The sequence below is a fragment of the Ranitomeya imitator genome, chromosome 9, assembly GCF_032444005.1.
Source record: "Ranitomeya imitator isolate aRanImi1 chromosome 9, aRanImi1.pri, whole genome shotgun sequence".
In the NCBI taxonomy this organism is placed as follows: Eukaryota; Metazoa; Chordata; class Amphibia; order Anura; family Dendrobatidae; genus Ranitomeya; species Ranitomeya imitator.
Genome location: NC_091290.1, coordinates 142,784,451 through 142,807,490, shown reverse-complemented (window position 1 = coordinate 142,807,490; position 23,040 = coordinate 142,784,451). Strand labels below are relative to the sequence as shown.

At 48.5% G+C, this 23,040-nt stretch overlaps 2 protein-coding genes across 2 annotated transcripts; both read right to left on the bottom strand.

Annotated features, from left to right (window-relative positions):
* On the bottom strand, window positions 1-7,090 carry PLEKHF1 (pleckstrin homology and FYVE domain containing 1). The gene is made up of 2 exons (XM_069739289.1): window positions 6,973-7,090; window positions 1-1,727 (listed from the first exon to the last, which is right to left on the bottom strand). Exon 2 carries the CDS (start codon window positions 1,711-1,713, stop codon window positions 910-912), a length of 804 nt encoding a protein of 267 aa, XP_069595390.1. The 5' UTR covers window positions 1,714-1,727; window positions 6,973-7,090; the 3' UTR covers window positions 1-909.
* A 6,040-nt stretch (window positions 7,091-13,130) lies between these two features.
* On the bottom strand, window positions 13,131-22,536 carry POP4 (POP4 homolog, ribonuclease P/MRP subunit). Its single transcript, XM_069739291.1, has 8 exons — window positions 22,486-22,536; window positions 19,861-19,913; window positions 19,422-19,636; window positions 19,266-19,343; window positions 15,570-15,631; window positions 15,019-15,120; window positions 14,534-14,683; window positions 13,131-13,717 (listed from the first exon to the last, which is right to left on the bottom strand). Exons 1-7 carry the CDS (start codon window positions 22,493-22,495, stop codon window positions 14,547-14,549), a joined length of 657 nt encoding a protein of 218 aa, XP_069595392.1. The 5' UTR covers window positions 22,496-22,536; the 3' UTR covers window positions 13,131-13,717; window positions 14,534-14,546.
* Window positions 22,537-23,040: the final 504 nt, after the last annotated feature.

Sequence of the window (23,040 nt, the reverse complement as noted above, 5' to 3'; positions counted from 1 at the left end):
CAGCATTAATGTCACGATTTATATCAAAGACGGTATAAGTTAATACATTAAAAATATCAGGATATATCACAATATAGTCCTTAGTGTCATCCATCACCCAATGGGTTCAAAGCTTCAAGATGTCCACAGGTTTTCAATAGCTGTAATAAAGAGCTGAGGGTCCAAAGTTGACCCAATGACGTGTGATAGTTTGGGAGTCCAGGAACTTCTTCTCTGGTTTGTGCCATGGAAGAGAATGAAGAACACGTAATGGGCCCGTGTACCGGCTCACTCCATGACTCTCTTGAGGAACCTTCTCTTCCAAGGAATGTGTGGTGTGACCTATCTCGTATATCTTTCTAGGCGTCCATCGAAATTAAGGGGTTCATAGACTTTCTATTTAGCACGTTTACCCAGTCGTTGTGTCACTGCGGTTAATACATCACTAAGTGTCTATTTATTGGCAGGATAACATTTTATGGCAGTGTTGTTAAGAGAGAAGCAGATTTAGTGTTATCAAAGGCTATGGAATATTTTCCAGGCGTAATCAACCTGGACCATTGGACCACCAAAGAGCTAAGGAACCAGCTTAATGGCGGTTCCAGAGAATATCTGTGGAAAACTGGCCACTATGGGCAGAAACAATGGCATGGTCACCACGATTCAATATGTTGGGTTTGGAATCACAATGGTTAGAATCGAGATATCCTTAAGTCTCCAGGATAAGGTAGGTATCATCTCTTGAGTTTGGCCACCACACAGTGCGAGTAGACTGGTCCTATCTGGTCATTGTCCTCCTATAAACTGGTCGTAACAACACCAAGTTTGTCTCTGATGGCTTCAGATATTTCCAACCTGTCCACCAATTGTTGAACATTCTCAACATCTTTGTGTCGCTAGGTGAAGAACTTAAAAAAAAACAACGAAAAGTCAGGCATGGAACGCGGACCACGATGAAGAGTAGAAGTCTTCATTGGAAATTATCTCAGTGTTCCTTTCTTCATCACTGTCTTCGTCACTCGAAGGCTCAAATTCCGGCATTTCCCTTTGGGTCTTGTCCGGTCGCTTCCTTTTATCTTCCTCGGCTATTTTTTCGGCGATCAGCTTTCGATGACACAGAGCACAGACTCTCAGAGGTTTGGAAGACAAAGACGGGATCAAGAACTTGTTCTGGGAACAATGTTGACATACTACAAATCCGCAGTTGCGACAATGGTGCCTACGAGTCAGTGTGGTGAACTTGGTTTTGGTGCATCTCATGCAGATATCGGTGGCTTTATCCGGTATCCATGGTGCCGCGTGTCTGGTGGACGCTCGTCTTCCAGTCTTGGCCAAGAGCCTACTGGAACATTCCTTGATGTGACTGATCCACTCTTCCCGTTCGGTGTAAGAGGCAGCACAAACTACAAAAGACTTCTTGGAGGTCTTTAGCATCCACCGGTTCTTCATGTCTCCACTGTCATCAAGTGTCTCCGTGGTCACGTCTTCCAAGGGAATGATGTGCTGGCAGCTGTACTTAACCTTACTTATCATAATGGTTCCATAGACGAGGATATCACTGAAGAGAAAGAAGACCCTTGGTTTGGGTTTCTTCCGACATTCCTTCGTCAATATTCCTTCACCTACAAGGACTCTTCCCGGCAGAGAGAGTGGTTGGCCAGCAGCACCAAAACATGTCTCCACAGCTGCTATCCTCTGGCTGTTGATTTCTGTGTACGCCAGGTGATCCACCATGTTGTCTGGTATATCTGAAAAATACAGACTCAGATTAGATAGGCATCTATAGAGAAATATATATGTCCCTTATATACGGCTGAGGTTCCTTCAAGTAACAGATGATAGATGAAAACCCTAAATATCATGAATTTCTTTGTTCATGTTACCCAATTATGCAATGAATCCAAAATTGTTGTCCATTACATAATTTGTATCCACATTTCACCACTTTTGACCTCTGATGCTCTGCCTCTAATTTTCAGTTGTCTCTGAGCTAGTGGGTGGAGAAGTGCTGCTATGATGTCTGACATACACACAGACAAGAAGGATTTCTTCTCTCCTGTCTCTATGTAACACATGTTCAAAAGCAGCAGTATGGATAACATTATACAGCAGTACTAAGCAATGTAGTTCTGAATCCAGCTCTGGGGTGAGAAATGCTTAGTAGAAAGCAGCGGCATGGAGGACATTATACAATAGTACTGAGCAGTGTAGCTGTCAATTCGGCTCTGGTGAGATAAAACACTTACTAGAAAGCAGCATTATAAAGGACATAATACAACACTACTGAGCAGTGTAACTGTGAATCATGCCATGTGGGTGAGAAATGCTATCTAGAAAGCAGCAGCATAAAGGATATTATACAATAGTATTGAGTAGTGTAACTGTGAATCCAGCTCTTGGAGTGAAAAATGCTTATCAGAAAGCAGCAGCATGGAGGACATTATACAATAGTACTGAGTAGTGTCACCGTGAATCCAGGTCTGGGTGCTATAAAACACTGACTAGAAAGCAGCATCCTAGAAGTCACTATATGGTACTACTGAGCAGTTTAACTGAGAATTCTGTTCTTGGGGTCAGAAATGCTTGCCAGAAAGCAGAAGCATAAAGGACATTATAGAATAGTACTGAGCAGTGTAGCTGTGAATCCACCTCTGGGGGTGTTAAATGCTTACCAGATAGCTGCATAGAGGACACAATACAATAGTATTCAGTGAGTTCAGCTTTGGGGTGAGAAATGCTTGCCAGAAAGCAGCAGCATAGAGGACATAATACAATAGTACTGAGTAGTGCAACTCTGGAGGTGATAAATGCTTACTAGAAAGCAGGAGCAAGTGAGGACAATATACAATCGTACTGAGCAGTGTAACTGTGAATCCAGCATCATAGGTCTACATGCTTTCTATGGGAGGTATGTGATGGCATAAACTAACAGGATGGCGGCATTTAAGCGCCTTCTCTATGTACACTCCCGACTCCATACTTTGACCTATGCCTGGTATGAAGCAATACATCCAATATTACTCTGTGGACCAGGGAGGCCATTAAGTAACGTAACAGTAAAGTTGTGAAATAGTTTCCCTACAACCAAAATATATCAACAGGAGACGACCTGGCAGCAATACCAGATTATAGGGGACGGGCTGACGGAGGGTCTCAAGTATTGATCATGGGGAAGGGAGGAATCTGGATTTTTTTATGATAGTGAAATGGCTGATAACAGAAAGCAATAGCTTAGACATAAAAAGAAGATGCACAAGACTGGTGTATGTGGCACCACGTGCAGAGACTGAAGAGTCAGCCCACATGCAGAAAAGTGTCTGAAAGCCGAACTTCAGGGTCGGAGTACGGAAGTCGGGTGCGTCTGTCACTGAGAAGGTGGTTTACCTCAAAGAGAGCGAAGGTCGGGGAGGAAACAAGTGCAGACTGGTGATGAGCAGCTCAGTCCAGAGGTCGGGGGTCCTACAGTATCTCACCACCGCATCTCACCCGGACCCCAATATAATCACTGGTTTCTGACGGGTGCTGCGGGGATCCAATGGGTCACTATCAGTCAGAGGCTAAGAAACGTGTGATCAAAGTCAATCATGTGATACTGAAAGACCCTGTACCCATTCCCACCATGTGTGATACTGCGTGCTGAGCCCAGTACCTAATCCCACCATGTGTGATACTGCATGCTGAGCCCTGTACCTAATCCTCCCTATCTATAGCTTGTTTTTCCTGCCCTCTCTGAGAACTTAGATGCTTTCCCCCCCTCTCCAAAACTTCCTATTTAGATGCATGGAAGAGATCTGCCGCATGTAGCTACACCCTTAGGGTAAAGACTGATACACTGTATTCCCTCACAGCTCGGAGAGCGGTCAGCCCCTCACTCGGACCAGTACAGACTTGCTCAGGGTAGCTCTTCCCTGCCACATCAGCGGCGTCCTGAGCCAGTGAGCCCCTATAGTGTAGACATTCCTCGCCGGGTTCTGGGCACGACGCCTGACCACGAAACAAAACAAGAAAATGACTTTTTTTTTTTCTTTAGCAGCAAAATTTCCTCCCCTAGTTCCATAGAATTATTTCCAGGCTGCGGACTTAACCCCTTCCACCCTGTAACAGAAAGAATGGGTCCAGACACCCAGCGCACGGGGGTCTGTCTGACTTCCCAAGTCTCCCGTGACTTTCCTTATAAAAAGTTTTAGTAACCTTTTTTTTTCTCCACTTTTGAACTTTTCCCAGAAACTTTCCGGATTCCGTTTATCTATAGTAAAAATCTTTCCCATAAAAGGAGAACGAGGAAAGGGTCGCATGGTCCTCCGGTGACCTCACGTTAATCGGAAACAGGGATGACCCCAAGAACAGAAACCAGTGCGGCCCCCGAAGTCCCGGCTGCAGCTACTCTGGCAATCAGGGATCAGATCATCCCAAGCAAAATATCTGTCACCCCCTCATCCTCATACACAGCAGGGACAGAAACATTTAAAGGGATTGTCTATTTTTCCCTGCACTGGCATCAACAACAATCTGATTATAGAAAGTCCTGATCCTGTGATCAGCAACAATTGGTTGGGTTCCCTGCAGCGCCACCACAGGGGAAGTGAAGTATTACACAGCTCTATGTTCTGAGACAGAAAATCCCATTTACTAAATTTACTAACCCCTTTAATCTACTTTTTCCCAATCTTCCCCCTATCTATGGCCACTTCCCTGGTCTATTTGTCAGTTTTCCTTCACCCTTGTGGATTAGTTGATGGTCTGTTGAAAACAAGAGTTTTCTTGTTGAATTTCCACATATACACAACAACCAACCTGACAGAGTAGGGCAGCAGTGTAAAGCATGGCGGAGAAAAAGTGACACAAAAAAAAGAAAAAACATATTTATAGTCAATGTATCTTTTGTATCATAATATAATTAAAAAGTTGCAAATAGTTACATTTAGTTAAGAGAATACATTTCTATCCGCAGCAGTGCATGTATATATATATATCTACTATATAAGGGCCACTTCCGTCCTTCTGTCTGTCACAGATATTCATTGGCCACGGCCTCTGTCTGTCATGGAAATCCAAGTCGCTGATTGGTCGTGGCAAAACGCCCACGACCATTGCCACGACCAATCAGCGACGGGAGCAGTTTGGCGGCAAAATGGCCGCTCGTTCCTCCCCACAGTCAGTGCCCGCTCTGTACTCCCCTCCAGTCAGCGTTAACGGACCGTGTTATGCCGCGGTGTAACGCACTCCGTTACCGCCGCTATTAACCCTGTGTGACCAACTTTTTACTATTGATAATACGCATGCAGCATCAATAGTAAAAAGATCTAATGTTAAAAATAATAAAAAAAAAGTTATTCTCACCCTCCGACGTGGCCCGCTGTCCTCGGCCGGTTCCGGTGCCAAGGATGCTATGCGAGAAGGACCTGCCATGACGTCATGGTCATGTGACCGCGACGTCATCACAGGTCCTGCACTCATACCAACCCTGGGACCGGAAGCTGCCGCGTGCACCGCACACAGGCGCCAGGACTACAAGGGGCCCTCGGAAGGTGAGTATATGTTTTTTATTTTAAGTCTTTTTTTAACCACGCATATAGTGTCCACATTGCTATATACTACGTGGGCTGTGTTATATACTGTGTGGGCAATGTTATATACTGCGTGGGCTGCGTTATATACTACATGGCTGCTATATACTACGTGGGCTGCGTTATATACTGCGTGGGCTGCTCATATACTACGTGGGAAGTGTTATATACTGTGTGGGCAATGTTATATACTACATGGCTGCTATATACTACGTGGGCTGCGTTATATACTGCATGGCTGCTATATACTGCTGCTATGGGCAGCACGGTGGCTCAGTGGATAGCACTGCAGCCTTGCAGCGCTGGGGTCCTGGGTTCGAATCCCACTCAGGACAACATCTGCAAAGAGTTTGTATGTTCTCTCCGTGTTTGCGTGGGTTTCCTCCGGGCACTCCGGTTTCCTCCCACATTCCAAAGACATACTGATAGGGAATCTAGATTGTGAGCCCCATCGGGGACAGTGATGATAATGTGTGCAAAACTGTAAAGCGCTGCGGAATATGTTAGCGCTATATAAAAATAAAGATTATTATAAAGATTATTATTATTATATACTACGTGGGCTGTGTTATATACTGTGTGGGCTGCGTTATACTACATGGCTGCTATATACTACATTGGCTGTTTTATATACTACATGGGCTGCGTTATATACTGCATGGCTGCTCGTATACTACGTGGGAAGTGTTATATACTGTGTGGGCAACGTTATATACTGCGTGGGCTGCGTTATATACTACATGGCTGCTATATACTACGTGGGCTGTGTTATATACTGCGTGGCCTGTATTAACGCACCAGGTATTCAAGAATATGTCTTGGCCTGTGCTATATACTATGTGGCTGCTATATATTATTATTATTATTTATTGTTATAGCGCCATTTATTCCATGGCGCTTTACATGTGAGGAGGGGTATACATAATAAAAACAAGTACAATAATCTTAAACAATACAAGTCATAACTGGTCCAGGAGGAGAGAGGACCCTGCCCGCGAAGGCTCACAATCTACACATATACATACATATTCTAGAATACCCGATGCGTTAGAATCGGGCCACCATCTAGTATATATATATTATATATATATATATATATATATATATATATATATCTATACTGGCGGGCCGTGACCTGCAGCTGTGAGACTACAACTCCCAGCATGTCCAGACACGTATACTTTGTATCTTGCTTGGAATTCATGCATTCAGACAATTCTACAGAACTTCAAAAAAAAACTTTAAGATAGTTTTAGAAAGATACAAACTTTTTTTTTCCACTTTATGAAACTTTCTGAAAGTTTTACAAAGACACAAATAAACTTTTTCCCACTTTCTGACAGTTTTAGAGACACACGTGAACTTTTTCCCACTTTATAAAACTTTCTGAAAGTTTCAGAGACACAAAAACTTTTTGCCTACTTACCGGAGTCCTGCTCTTCTACTGGAACCAGTCACCACCAGTTGCACATTTCATTGGGTTTTCTTCTGTTTCTGGCCTCTGGCTCTTCTGACACCACCCTGCCCTGATTCTTATAGTGGGGGGGACGGCCGGGGGAGGGGGGCTTGGCTTCTCTTTTGGCTAATGCCGCCCCATTCCCGCCCACAGTCAGCACATTACTGACACCCACATGGATCTGACCCTTGTCTCCTGGGTGTCACGTTTCAGCCTCAGTAGGTGACGTCTCTGTCATATGAGGAATTTTCTTATTTCACTTGTTCATATCGGACAAATCCTTAAATAACAATCAATAAAGAATAATTAAGCAATTACTCCTCACGTCACAACTTATCAATGATGGAATTGCATTGGTTCATGCTTTGTGACTCCTTTATGGAATTGCTATTTAAGCGGTGCCCACTATACAAGTGTGGGTGGATTTAACCCTTAATGTACTTTGAACAAGATCTGAAAAAAAAAATATTTATCTAACAACGGCGCCACACTTGGCCAGAGGTTGTGAGCGGTACTGCAGCAGAGTCCCATTGACTTCAATGGATATGGTCGCATCGACCATAATGCACCTCTAGGACTGCGGGGCCATTTATCCTGGAAGTTTTGTGATATTTCGGAAGGGGTGGATGCCCCATACCCAGGACCTTGTAGGCAACTGTTAACACAATATCTAATGCATAAATGGGATGTACTCCTCCTATTAACAGGTCATAAAATGCATTACTCACTAGGGGGCGACACTGAGCACAGGGACTAGATCCGGAAGATCCGCTCACAATGCTAGTATTAATAAGGATCTGCCCCAGGGCTGTTTACGGTGTCATCAATGCTGGGATCACAGGGGATGACAGTTGCCCTTTAAGCCATTGTATTTACCATACAGTGAATTTCTGAGAAATTAGTAAGACGTCTCACTAAGGAGGGCACCGGGTGATAGGTGGGAGAAAGCGTGATAAGTAACCGTGCATCATGGTCTCCTCCAGGGTCGGCGATAGGGGCAGGCTAACTAGGCATTTGCCTATGGCCCCCACTCCCTTTCTCCAGAGATCACACTAAGGACTTGACTATAGGATTATTTCCAAAACAGGAGGTTATTCCTTATCCATTAGATAAGTGAATAACTTCCTGATCATTGGGGTCCGATGGGTGGGACCCTCCACTTATCCTGGGATCCGGACTGTGCTCGTTCTCCACTCATTATCTATGGGACTGAGAGAAAGCCGAGTGCAGCGCTCCGCTATAATCAGCAGTCCTATAGACAGTGAGTGGAGCAGAGGCCGCGCGTGCATTCAGGGTGGGCTGGGGAGTCCAGTTCCTGGGATAATTGGGGGTTCCACTGATTAGACCCCCAGTGATCGCTAAGTTATCCTCTGTCCTATGGACTAACTTCCTTCCCAACAATATCGAAGACGAAAGACAATTCGGAGACAGAAGCGAAGTAACAGGAATCGTCCCAATACTCCTGATAAACTCAACATCCACTTTTTAAGATTGGGTGGTTCCTCATTATCAGCGTGCTGCCAGCATTATAGGTGCTGGAACTTAGTTTCCTCCACTTCCCAGCATGCATTGCTCCTGACAGTCTAATGTCTCTTGCTCTCTCTTATGTCTGTATGCAGTTTCGACAGACAGGAGAGCAGGAGCAGAATGACAAATCCCTGCGCTACAATGTGGAGAGTTCGTCAGCGCTGGGGTCACCGTGTGTGTGGGGGGCTCAGGAGCTGACGACTCTTACATTACAGGCATCTGTCACCAGGGGCGTAACTACAGTCTGATGGGCCCCAGTGCAATATTTGGACCTGGGCTCCCACCTGCATATTGGTCAAATGTATGGGCCCTTGTAACATTCTAGATCCTAAAAACATGAATGTTCAGCCCCCATGTAACAATGTCCCCCATCCTGGTCCCTTCCTATAATAATATCCCCAATCCTGTGCTCCTTCCATTAATACTGTCCCCCATCCTGGGCCCTTGCAGTAATAAGGCCCCCTTCCTGGTATAACATCCCCCATACTGGGCCCCTTCCAATAACAATGTCCTCCATCCTGTCCCCTTCCAGTAATAATGCCCCCCATCCTGGGTCCCTTCTAGTAATACTGTCCCCATCCTGGGCTCTTGCAATAATAATGCCTCCTTCCTGGTATAAAGCCCCCCATACTGGGCCCCTTCCAATAAGTGTCCTCCATCCTGTCCCCTTCCAGTAATAATATCCCCCATCCTGGGCCCCTTCCAGTAATACTGTCCCCGATCCTGGGCCCTTGCAATAATAATGCCTCCTTCCTGGTATAAAGTCCCCCATACTGGGCCCCTTCCAATAACAATGTCCTCCATCCTGTCCCCTTCCAGTAATAATGCCCCCCCTATCCTGGGCCCCTTCCAGTAATACTGTCCCCCATCCTGGGCCCCTTCCAGTAATACTGTCCCCCATCCTGGGCCCTTGCAATAATAGTGCCTCCTTCCTGGTATAAAGTCCCCCATACTGGGCCCCTTCCAATAACAATGTCCTCCATCCTGTCCCCTTCCAGTAATAATGCCCCCCCATCCTGGGCCCCTTCCAGTAATACTGTCCCCTTCCTGGTATAAAGTCCCCCATACTGGGCCCCTTCCAATAACAGTGTCCTCCATCCTGTCCCCTTCCAGTAATAATATCCCCCATCCTGGGCCCCTTCCTGGTATAATGTCCCCCATCACAGGTCCTTTCTGTTATTCTCCAACACATATTAAAGATGCAAATGATTATTTTTACCTTCCCGGCCCCCATTACATGCGGTGTCCTCCTCCGTCTGACCGGTCGGTAGTATTTACTGCGATGCAGGGAGCCGGCGGTTTCAAGTCCGCTGAACATGACGTACATCCAGGTGAAGTGGGTCCTGTTCTCTGGGCAACAGGACCTACTTCACCTGGATGTACGTCACATTCAGCGGACATGAGACCGCCGGCTCCCTGCATCGCAATTAATTCTGCCGACTGGTCAGATGGAGGAGGACGCCGCACCTCATGGGGGTCGGGAAAGTAAAATATGTGTTGGAGAAGAACGGAAAAAGTACCCGTGATGGGGGACATTATACCAGGAAGGGGCCCGCGATCGTTACACCCCCGACTGTCAGTCATTTTTACAAAATTACCTGCGGAGGTGAGGAGATTATATGTTACAGCTAATATCGATGTGAAGTGTTCGTTTTTAATAACTGGGGACGTGTGACAAAGTGATGATTATCTTTCCCATGAAGTGGCTGATAACAGGGAATAATAGCCTTTTTTTTTCCGTGAGTTTATGATTTGGAAAGTTTCCTTTCTTGCCTCGTTATTTCTGGGTAAGTCTGACTATAATGTGGGCATGAAGAAATAGTCGTCTTGCAAGGTATGTCTCAACTGTAAGCTCGCCGCATCCTTTTCATGAAAGGAGAAAGACACAGAATATACGGCCGGATACAAATGAGCAGAGGGAGCATCGGGCCTCTATAAAGGGGATCTGCTCAGGGGCCCCCATTTAGTTTAATGGATTATTGGTGGTGACAAACTTTATTTAGCTCCAGGCATTGCCCTGAAGAAAAAAAGGCAATATCTGTGTCCATCCTGGGCTTCCTGGTTCATGGGGGAAAAAAAAAAAGGGGCAAGGCCCCTTCAGGGTCATTGGAAAGCTGAAAACCCGTTTTATTTTTAAGGGGAGGATTGGGGTGGGGGGGAGATATTCAGAATTTCTAGGCAAATATTTGTCTCTTTTTGGATTATTATAGGCTGCGGAACAAGTTTCTTCTGCAGAGATGAGAGTGGCAACTCTGCTGCCCTCCGGTGGCCACACGCTGTAATGCTACTGATCTGGGAAAACCGACATTGGATAAAGATCCATATTCCACACCAACATAAAATACTTCATAAAATACAGGGGAAATATCGGCCGGTCCTGCAGGCATTTCAATCACGTTTGAAAAAGTTTTATAAATTAATTGTGCACATGAAGGAATAGGGGGAATAAGGGGGCACAAACTTATGCCCCGAACTTGTTAAAATGATTAATTCTTGGATTTGAAGGCTTACTTTATACATACAATAGGACATTTCCTTTCTAGACAATATCCCTTTAATGACCCATCTCACAATTTGGCGTATACTGGCCCTTTAAGAGTCGATCCGGTGAATCTTTTGAGATGTTCCGAATTCTCCTTTTATGGTGTCAGATTTCCTCATAGTGGTCAGGTCCTGTGGGGCAGCGGTAGGAAGCCCGGGACGTTCCACGACAGTAGACACGCGCGCTTGCTTCCTCATTTATGGCCAGAAAGAGACCAGTCAGCGCAATTATTTCTAGTATCACAGAGGGCGAGAAGATCGCGAGGAGGGTGAGAAGATCCCAAAGACATAGAGGATGGCTATTTCCTCCACAATATCCCCTAGATGTGGGCATGACTCACAACTCTGCTCTCACAGCCTCGCTCTCACAGCCTCGCTCTCACAGCCCTGCTCTCACAGCCCTGCTCTCACAGCCCTGCTCTCACAGCCTCGCTCTCACAGCCTCGCTCTCACAGCCTCGCTCTCACAGCTCTGCTCTCACAGCTCTGCTCTCACAGCCCTGCTCTCACAGCCCTGCTCTCACAGCCTCGCTCTCACAGCTCTGCTCTCGCTCTCACAGCTCTGCTCTCAGAGCCTCGCTCTCACAGCCCTGCTCTCACAGCCCTGCTCTCACAGCCTCGCTCTCACAGCTCTGCTCTCACAGCCTCGCTCTCACAGCCCTGCTCTCACAGCCTCGCTCTCACAGCTCTGCTCTCGCTCTCACAGCTCTGCTCTCAGAGCCTCGCTCTCACAGCCCTGCTCTCACAGCCCTGCTCTCACAGCCTCGCTCACACAGCCCTGCTCTCACAGCCTCGCTCACAGCCCTGTTCTCACAGCCTCGCTCTCACAGCCTCGCTCACAGCCCTGTTCTCACAGCCTCGCTCTCACAGCTCTGCTCTCACAGCCTCGCTCACAGCCTCGCTCTCACAGCCACGCTCTCACAGCCCCGCTCTCACAACTCTGCTCTCACAGCCACGCTCTCACAGCCCTGCTCTCACAGCCCTGCTCTCACAGCCTCGCTCACAGCCTCGCTCTCACAGCCTCGCTCTCACAGCTCTGCTCTCACAGCCTCGCTCACAGCCCTGTTCTCACAGCCTCGCTCTCACAGCCTCGCTCTCACAGCCCTGCTCTCACAGCCCTGCTCTCACAGCCTCGCTCTCACAGCCACGCTCACAGCCTCGCTCTCACAGCCCTGCTCTCACAGCCCTGCTCTCACAGCCTCGCTCACAGCCCTGTTCTCACAGCCTCGCTCTCACAGCTCTGCTCTCACAGCCTCGCTCACAGCCCTGTTCTCACAGCTCTGCTCTCACAGCCTCGCTCTCACAGCCTCGCTCTCACAGCCTCGCTCTCACAGCCTCGCTCTCACAGCCCTGTTCTCACAGCTCTGCTCTCACAGCCTCGCTCTCACAGCCTCGCTCACAGCCCTGTTCACAGCCTCGCTCTCACAGCCTCGCTCTCACAGCCCTGTTCTCACAGCCTCGCTCTCACAGCCACGCTCTCACAGCCCCGCTCTCACAACTCTGCTCACAGCCTCGCTCTCACAGCCCTGCTCTCACAGCCCTGCTCTCACAGCCACCCTCTCACAGCCACCCTCTCACAGACCCGCTCTCAGGTTATTGGCAAGCATGACAGAACTCCATATTTCAGCATACAAAAGCAGTGCAGGACTCTGGGAAAGCTGGGTGATTATTAGTAATACATTACAGGGGTACTCCAGCTGTTACTTCTCATCACCAGTCCATGAAATATACTATACTGGTGAGGGTCTGATCACTGGGGGAGACTGATTGTAGCAGTAGAGCAGATGCGTGCCCACAGCTCCAATCAGACCCCCCTGTATCCCACCCCATCCTCTTGTTCTAGTGATCGGCAGGCAGCTCCCCCCCTCATTGATTATACATTCAGCACCTTTCTTTAGGATAGCTGCTAAACAATTTTTTTTACTTTTGTTTGGATATTTCACCAAAATAATAATAAAAAAAAAATAAAAATAAAAAAAAATCACAAAAGTTTAAAAAAAATAAATAAAATAAAATAAAACTTTAATAAAATTAGTATAAAAAAAATCCAACAGAAAATGAACAGTTCTATTGCATAAATACATTTTTATTTCAGTCACACTTCAATCCCCTTATTATACGAGAGGATTGTATTTTCCTCGTATATTAACAAAAGGAAAAAAAAAAAAAATTTACAATCAGCGCAATATAAAGAAAAAAAAAATGGTATAAATATATAAGGAGTTAAAGTAAAAACAAAAAAAATCATCTTATTCCACATTTAATTTTAGCTGTGCGGCACTAAATCTCCGGCCGCGGCTAATTGCTTCTTGGGATCCGCCCGCCTCCTCGCGCCCCTCATTAGCGGCGGCAGCCGAGATTCGGCCCTTTAAATTTTCGCTCTTTGCTTCTTATTAGAACACAGAACATTCTTACATTCCAAACATTTTAGGACGTCGTAAAGCAAGGCAGCAGTTTAATGGCACAGGATATTATGTGTCATCTCCAGGAAATAAAAATGCTTTACTTTGGTGGGAGTTATTAGTTATACGCCAGTTCCATCATTACTCAATTGCAGCGGCCCCTGAAATGCGCCCAAAAGCCGCAGCACGGACGAGATTACTCCAAGACAGCTGTAGGGATTTTCAGAAGGGGCCTTTTCCACATATCTACATAAGACAAAAAGGAAAAAAAAAAAAAAAGTTAAAACATAAAAAAAAAATTAAAAAAAATAAATAGTGAACACACAAATATAAAAACTAGAGGAAAAAAAAAAAAAAGTATAGAAATGATTGACAGTAAAATAAAAATAAATTAGTGAATTAAAAAGAAAGTTATGGTATATAGAATTGGTTTGTTATTTATGTATACAAATATAAATTAAGAGCTTAGAAGAAAAAAAAAAACAAAAACGGGCAGTAGTATAAAAGCTTTAAAGATAAAATATGTAAAACAAAATGGATACAAAAAAAAAAAAAAAAAAATATGAAGAACAGTGAAGAAACCAGAAAAAAAAAAAAAAAAAAAAGAAAATGAGAACCCGTCAATATAAAAAGGAAAGGTTCTCACAACAAACTACATAGGTAAAAGGTAGTAAACAAAAACATGGAAAATGTTTGCAAACAAAAAAAAAAAAAACCTAGAAAGTAAACTTGAAAAAAAATAAAAATTTATATATAGATAGATAGAAGGAAAATAGATGGATAATTGATAGATAATAGATAGATAATAAATAGATGATAGATAATGTAGATATATAGAGAAAATAAAAAACAAGGTTAAGAAAAAAATGGATAAAAAAAAACATTTAAAAGTGGTAAGTGTTTAAGAAAATAAAAAAAGAGTAGTACACAAAAACGTGGAAAATTAGAAAGTAAAAAATAAAAATTTATGCAAAAAAACTGATAATAGAAATGAAAAATACAAAATCGACACCATCAGAATGAACAGTAAATGGCGGGGGATACGTCGGGGTGTCATCTTACCTTTATGGCGTGGTCACAGGTCGATGCTTCCTTTGGCTTTGAACTTCTTGGCGGAACGCTCGCTGGCTCTCATCTGCAGCTTGCTCCCGTAGATGTAGGTGATAAAGCCGTCAATTTCCACGCTGAAGACGCAGTTCAACTTGGGAACGACTATAAGGAGGGGAAAAAAAAAAAAAAGTAGCAGCGAGCCCCCGGTAAATTAAGAACAGGAAATGAGACCCCAGATGAAGTGTCTGGAGCTACTGCTGCGGTCGCCGGGAGGACGCCACGTTCCGGCCGTCTTCTAGGTGATGTCATCGCAGTGACGGACGGTCAGAGATACTGTACTTATATGTGTGGATAATGGAGGTCAAAGCCACCAACAAACCCGCAGGCGCTTTAAGCCTGAGACACCCCCCCCCAACCACCATCTCTAGAACAAGGGTCCTGGACTCCTATCCCGCAGTCCCTTTAAATTGAGGATTTCCTGACCACACCCCTCGTACCTTTCAGTTTATCCTCCTCGGTGATGATCTTGAAGACGTGTTTGGACTCCTGTAAGATGATCCCTGCGAGTCCCACGTACGACGGACATTTCGACTTAAACACTTCGGCCACAAAAAGAAAAAAAAAAGAAAGTCTGAGAGGCAAAAACAGAGTGAGGCCTGCGCCACCGACGGCCATACATGATGGGGAAGTACTGAGGGCGTATCACACATGCCAGGCTTAGATACACCGGCTATGCAGACGGGATCAATACACCGTCACAAGAGAGAATAGCACACAATATGCTTAGATACAACCTATAGGATTAAATGTTTAGCTCAGCAGATAGTACCGCACATGATTGGCTTGGATACATCACATTAACATATATACACGGGGCTTGGATACATTACATCAGGAGACCGCATCACACATTCTAGGCTTGGATACACCAGACAGTATAACACACGATAGGATGCCGTCATGTCTGCTCAGCGTGTATCACACACCAGTACTAGATACACGGTATCACACATGATGACACAGGATCGGGTCGGCGGCCGGCTCTAACCTGTCACTGCGGCTCCGTGTAGATCGGCCTTCAGGATCTTGCTCTGGATCATCTGTGTTTGTCTAAAGACACCGATATCAATAGTGAGGAAGAGTGTGGGGGGTACATCACCTACAGCAGGGACGAGTTATCTACAGGCCGCGAGAGTATCAGCGCCCATCTACAGGCCGCGAGTGTATCAGCGCCCAACTACAGGCCGCGAGGGTATCAGCGCCCATCTACAGGCCGCGAGTGTATCAGCGCCCATCTACAGGCCGCGAGGGTATCAGCGCCCATCTACAGGCCGCGAGGGTATCAGCGCCCATCTACAGGCCGCGAGGGTATCAGCGCCCATCTACAGGCCGCGAGGGTATCAGCGCCCATCTACAGGCCGCGAGTGTATCAGCGCCCAACTACAGGCCGCGAGGGTATCAGCGCCCAACTACAGGCCGCGAGTGTATCAGCGCCCATCTACAGGCCGCGAGAGTATCAGCGCCCAACTACAGGCCGCGAGAGTATCAGCGCCCATCTACAGGCCGCGAGAGTATCAGCGCCCATCTACAGGCCGCGAGAGTATCAGCGCCCATCTACAGGCCGCGAGTGTATCAGCGCCCATCTACAGGCCGCGAGGGTATCAGCGCCCAACTACAGGCCGCGAGGGTATCAGCGCCAATCTACAGGCCGCGAGAGTATCAGCGCCCAACTACAGGCCGCGAGTGTATCAGCGCCCAACTACAGGCCGCGAGAGTATCAGCGCCCAACTACAGGCCGCGAGTGTATCAGCGCCCAACTACAGGCCGCGAGGGTATCAGCGCCCAACTACAGGCCGCGAGGGTATCAGCGCCAATCTACAGGCCGCGAGTGTATCAGCGCCCATCTACAGGCCGCGAGTGTATCAGCGCCCAACTACAGGCCGCGAGAGTATCAGCGCCCATCTACAGGCCGCGAGAGTATCAGCGCCCATCTACAGGCCGCGAGAGTATCAGCGCCCATCTACAGGCCGCGAGTGTATCAGCGCCCATCTACAGGCCGCGAGGGTATCAGCGCCCAACTACAGGCCGCGAGGGTATCAGCGCCAATCTACAGGCCGCGAGAGTATCAGCGCCCATCTACAGGCCGCGAGGGTATCAGCGCCCATCTACAGGCCGCGAGGGTATCAGCGCCCATCTACAGGCCGCGAGTGTATCAGCGCCCATCTACAGGCCGCGAGTGTATCAGCGCCCAACTACAGGCCGCGAGTGTATCAGCGCCCATCTACAGGCCGCGAGAGTATCAGCGCCCAACTACAGGCCGCGAGAGTATCAGCGCCCATCTACAGGCCGCGAGAGTATCAGCGCCCATCTACAGGCCGCGAGAGTATCAGCGCCCATCTACAGGCCGCGAGTGTATCAGCGCCCATCTACAGGCCGCGAGGGTATCAGCGCCCAACTACAGGCCGCGAGGGTATCAGCGCCAATCTACAGGCCGCGAGTGTATCAGCGCCCATCTACAGGCCGCGAGAGTATCAGCGCCCAACTACAGGCCGCGAGTGTATCAGCGCCCAACTACAGGCCGCGAGAGTATCAGCGCCCAACTACAGGCCGCGAGTGTATCAGCGCCCAACTACAGGCCGCGAGTGTATCAGCGCCCATCTACAGGCCGCGAGAGTATCAGCGCCCAACTACAGGCCGCGAGAGTATCAGCGCCCATCTACAGGCCGCGAGAGTATCAGCGCCCATCTACAGGCCGCGAGAGTATCAGCGCCCATCTACAGGCCGCGAGTGTATCAGCGCCCATCTACAGGCCGCGAGGGTATCAGCGCCCAACTACAGGCCGCGAGGGTATCAGCGCCCATCTACAGGCCGCGAGTGTATCAGCGCCCATCTACAGGCCGCGAGTGTATCAGCGCCCATCTACAGGCCGCGAGGGTATCAGCGCCCATCTACAGGCCGCGAGGGTATCAGCGCCCATCTACAGGCCGCGAGTGTATCAGCGCCCATCTACAGGCCGCGAGTGTATCAGCGCCCATCTACAGGCCGCGAGTGTATCAGCGCCCATCTACAGGCCGCGAGGGTATCAGCGCCCATCTACAGGCCGCGAGGGTATCAGCGCCCATCTACAGGCCGCGAGGGTATCAGCGCCCATCTACAGGCCGCGAGGGTATCAGCGCCCATCTACAGGCCGCGAGGGTATCAGCGCCCATCTACAGGCCGCGAGGGTATCAGCGCCCATCTACAGGCCGCGAGGGTATCAGCGCCCATCTACAGGCCGCGAGGGTATCAGCGCCCATCTACAGGCCGCGAGGGTATCAGCGCCCATCTACAGGCCGCGAGGGTATCAGCGCCCATCTACAGGCCGCGAGGGTATCAGCGCCCATCTACAGGCCGCGAGGGTATCAGCGCCCATCTACAGGCCGCGAGGGTATCAGCGCCCATCTACAGGCCGCGAGGGTATCAGCGCCCATCTACAGGCCGCGAGGGTATCAGCGCCCATCTACAGGCCGCGAGGGTATCAGCGCCCATCTACAGGCCGCGAGAGTATCAGCGCCCATCTACAGGCCGCGAGAGTATCAGCGCCAATCTACAGGCCGCGAGAGTATCAGCGCCCATCTACAGGCCGCGAGAGTATCAGCGCCCATCTACAGGCCGCGAGAGTATCAGCGCCCATCTACAGGCCGCGAGAGTATCAGCGCCCATCTACAGGCCGCGAGAGTATCAGCGCCCATCTACAGGCCGCGAGAGTATCAGCGCCCATCTACAGGCCGCGAGAGTATCAGCGCCCATCTACAGGCCGCGAGAGTATCAGCGCCCATCTACAGGCCGCGAGAGTATCAGCGCCCATCTACAGGCCGCGAGAGTATCAGCGCCCATCTACAGGCCGCGAGAGTATCAGCGCCCATCTACAGGCCGCGAGAGTATCAGCGCCCATCTACAGGCCGCGAGAGTATCAGCGCCAATCTACAGGCCGCGAGAGTATCAGCGCCAATCTACAGGCCGCGAGAGTATCAGCGCCAATCTACAGGCCGCGAGAGTATCAGCGCCCATCTACAGGCCGCGAGAGTATCAGCGCCCATCTACAGGCCGCGAGAGTATCAGCGCCCATCTACAGGCCGCGAAAGTATCAGCGCCCATCTACAGGCCGCGAGAGTATCAGCGCCCATCTACAGGCCGCGAGAGTATCAGCGCCCATCTACAGGCCGCGAGAGTATCAGCGCCCATCTACAGGCCGCGAGAGTATCAGCGCCCATCTACAGGCCGCGAGAGTATCAGCGCCCATCTACAGGCCGCGAGAGTATCAGCGCCAATCTACAGGCCGCGAGAGTATCAGCGCCCATCTACAGGCCACGAGGGTATCAGCGCCCATCTACAGGCCGCGAGGGTATCAGCGCCCAACTACAGGCCGCGAGAGTATCAGCGCCAATCTACAGGCCGCGAGTGTATCAGCGCCCATCTACAGGCCGCGAGAGTATCAGCGCCAATCTACAGGCCACGAGGGTATCAGCGCCCAACTACAGGCCGCGAGTGTATCAGCGCCCATCTACAGGCCACGAGGGTATCAGCGCCCATCTACAGGCCGCGAGGGTATCAGCGCCCAACTACAGGCCACGAGGGTATCAGCGCCCAACTACAGGCCGCCAATGTATGAGAAGTGGCGCTGTAGGTGGAAGACAGCAGCCATGCCATTTCCTTGCTTTATCCGAACCGTCGGGCTCAGGGGCTGACACTTCGGGGTACTCACGTGCCCGGCCGCAGCCCGTTGCACAGATCTCGGATGTACTGCTTCCACAGCTGGTGAAGCGGGAGGTACATGTGATACCTGTATGGGAGGAGGGCAGAGGTTAGCGGGCGCGGTGACGGCAGGTCGCGGGCACATGACTCCGCACACATACTCCACCTCTGCTGATCCGGGTTGATCCTGAACAGTTTCAGCTCCCTGCGCTCCTTGGCTGTGAAACCCTTCGCCTTGTGCCTCTTTCGTGTCTTCTTCTTCTGCTCGTGCTCCAGCGCCAGCGCTTTCCTACCCAGGAACTCATCCACGTTCTCCAGAGAGGGGACGCAGCGCCGTAGGAAGGATTTCACAAACGCCTCCGACTTCTGGCTGCTCTGCGCCTGCAATAACGGACGGTCAGGGCTGCAGGATCTGCGCTGTAATGCCGCCATATACTGCCATGCCGTACAGATATCTGGGATCTCGCGGGGGCGGCGCTCAGCTTCCTACATCCTCAGTGGCAATGGGCGGAGGATGTAACTAGGCGGATCCGCGGCTCACCAGTCTGGCAGACCACTCTGATGGGAGTAGTAGTGGCGACAATCATGGTGTCACTATATCCTACCTCTAACCCCAGATCTCGGGACTCACTCGGAGACAACTTCTGGTAGATGACATCTGGAGACGAAGGAGAAAACAACAAGATTATGTCTAAGCCACAAATGTCACAGCCCCATGTAAGAGGAGCGCCACCCGGAGGACGTCCGGTCACTGGTCCCACTGGTGAACACTCCATCAGCATCCGGCCACCACAGACCTGTGATAAACTGTGCTCAGTCATCATGTAACTCAGGGTCAGTAATGTATGTACACAGTGACTGCACCAGCAGAATAGTGAGTGCAGCTCTGGGGTATAATACAGGATGTAACGCAGGATCAGTAATGTAATGTATGTACACAGTGACTGCACCAGCAGAATAGTGAGTGCAGCTCTGGAGTATAATACAGGATGTAACGCAGGATCAGTAATGTAATGTATGTACACAGTGACTGCACCAGCAGAATAGTGAGTGCAGCTCTGGAGTATAATACAGGATGTAACTCAGGATCAGTAATGTAATGTATATACACGGTGACTGCACCAGCAGAATAGTGAGTGCAGCTCTGGGGTATAATACAGGATGTAACTCAGGATCAGTAATGTAATGTATGTACACAGTGACTGCACCAGCAGAATAGTGAGTGCAGCTCTGGAGTATAATACAGGATGTAACTCAGGATCAGTAATGTAATGTATGTACACAGTGACTGCAGCAGCAGAATAGTGAGGGCAGCTCTGGGGTATAATACAGGATGTAACTCAGGATCAGTAATGTAATGTATGTACACAGTGACTGCACCAGCAGAATAGTGAGTGCAGCTCTGGAGTATAATACAGGATGTAACTCAGGATCAGTAATGTAATGTATGTACACAGTGACTGCACCAGCAGAATAGTGAGTGCAGCTCTGGAGTATAATACAGGAGGTAACTCAGGATCAGTAATGTAATGTATGTACACAGTGACTGCACCAGCAGAATAGTGAGTGCAGCTCTGGGGTATAATGCAGGATGTAACTCAGGATCAGTAATGTAATGTATGTACACAGTGACTTCACCAGCAGAATAGTGAGTGCAGCTCTGGAGTATAATACAGGAGGTAACTCAGGATCAGTAATGTAATGTATGTACACAGTGACTGCACCAGCAGAATAGTGAGTGCAGCTCTGGAGTATAATACAGGATGTAACTCAGGATCAGTAATGTAATGTATGTACACAGTGACTGCACCAGCAGAATAGTGAGTGCAGCTCTGGGGTATAATACAGGATGTAACTCAGGATCAGTAATGTATGTACACAGTGACTGCACCAGCAGAATAGTGAGTGCAGCTCTGGGGTATAATACAGGATGTAACTCAGGATCAGTAATGTATGTACACAGTGACTGCACCAGCAGAATAGTGAGTGCAGCTCTGGGGTATAATACAGGATATAACTCAGGATCAGTAATGTAATGTATGTACACAGTGACTGCACCAGCAGAATAGTGAGTGCAGCTCTGGAGTATAATACAGGATGTAACTCAGGATCAGTAATGTAATGTATGTACACAGTGACTGCACCAGCAGAATAGTGAGTGCAGCTCTGGGGTATAATACAGGATGTAACTCAGGATCAGTAATGTATGTACACAGTGACTGCACCAGCAGAATAGTGAGTGCAGCTCTGGGGTATAATACAGGATGTAATTCAGGATCAGTAATGTAATGTATGTACACAGTGACTGCACCAGCAGAATAGTGAGTGCAGCTCTGGGGTATAATACAGGATGTAACTCAGGATCAGTAATGTAATATATGTACACAGTGACTGCACCAGCAGAATAGTGAGTGCAGCTCTGAGGTATAATACAGGATGTAACTCAGGATCAGTAATGTAATGTATGTACACAGTGACTGCACCAGCAGAATAGTGAGTGCAGCTCTGGGGTATAATACAGGATGTAACTCAGGATCAGTAATGTAATGTATGTACACAGTGACTGCACCAGCAGAATAGTGAGTGCAGCTCTGGGGTATAATACAGGATGTAACTCAGGATCAGTAATGTAATGTATGTACACAGTGACTGCACCAGCAGAATAGTGAGTGCAGCTCTGGAGTATAATACAGGATGTAACTCAGGATCAGTAATGTAATGTATGTACACAGTGACTGCACCAGCAGAATAGTGAGTGCAGCTCTGGGGTATAATACAGGATGTAACTCAGGATCAGTAATGTAATGTATGTACACAGTGACTGCACCAGCAGAATAGTGAGTGCAGCTCTGGAGTATAATACAGGATGTAACTCAGGATCAGTAATGTATGTACACAGTGACTGCACCAGCAGAATAGTGAGTGCAGCTCTGGAGGATAATACAGGATGTAACTACAACTCCCAGCATGTGTAACCCTACAGTGAAGGACTTGTAGTTATAGTTTCTCTACTACATTATTACATTTGCATTATTACTATCACTGACTTCTAAGAAGCAGGAGTGGAAGAACTACAAGTATCAGATTTCCAAATGACAAAAACGTTGCTCGTTATGAAGTGAAATCATGTTTGTGTGGCGGCGGAGCAGCGCAGCTCAGGCGGCATAGAACTACAAATCCCAGCAGGCCGGTGAGCCGCGCACACACAGCCGCGGACAGACGACACTCACTTTTTTCCATCTCTGCGGGTCACGTGGGGCGCAGTCCTCCTGACTTCCGGGTGCAGGAATGTGACGTCATCGGGAGAGTCGCGGGCCTTTTACGTCACCGCGTTGCCATGGAGATAGAATTCTCCAGAAATTATGAGGTAATGAGGGAAGAGGAACAATTCATAGAAAAGGGAATCACTGAGAAAGATGACGGCGGTGATTGTGCCTGGAAAACCCCGCTGTGCGGCCTCCAGGGAGGTGTAACGTGTCACTGCTGCGTGTACAGGGACAGTCCGTGACCTGAGGAGTTGTCATAGGGTCTGTGCACCTGGTATCCCATAATATCGCCCTCCACAGATCCCATAAGGCGTCTTTCACACTTTTCGGACACACGTACACGCAGTTTGTGCACATGTCGGTGTGTTTACACGGACCGTGGTGTGTCTGTGGGCAAAACACGCAGACGTGTCCGTTTTTTTACCGTCGGCATAATGTCCCGCACACGTAGAGCGCACATTGATGTCCTGCGTGTGACACGGACGGCCGCCGGGGAAGAAGCGCTACAGTCAGCACAGA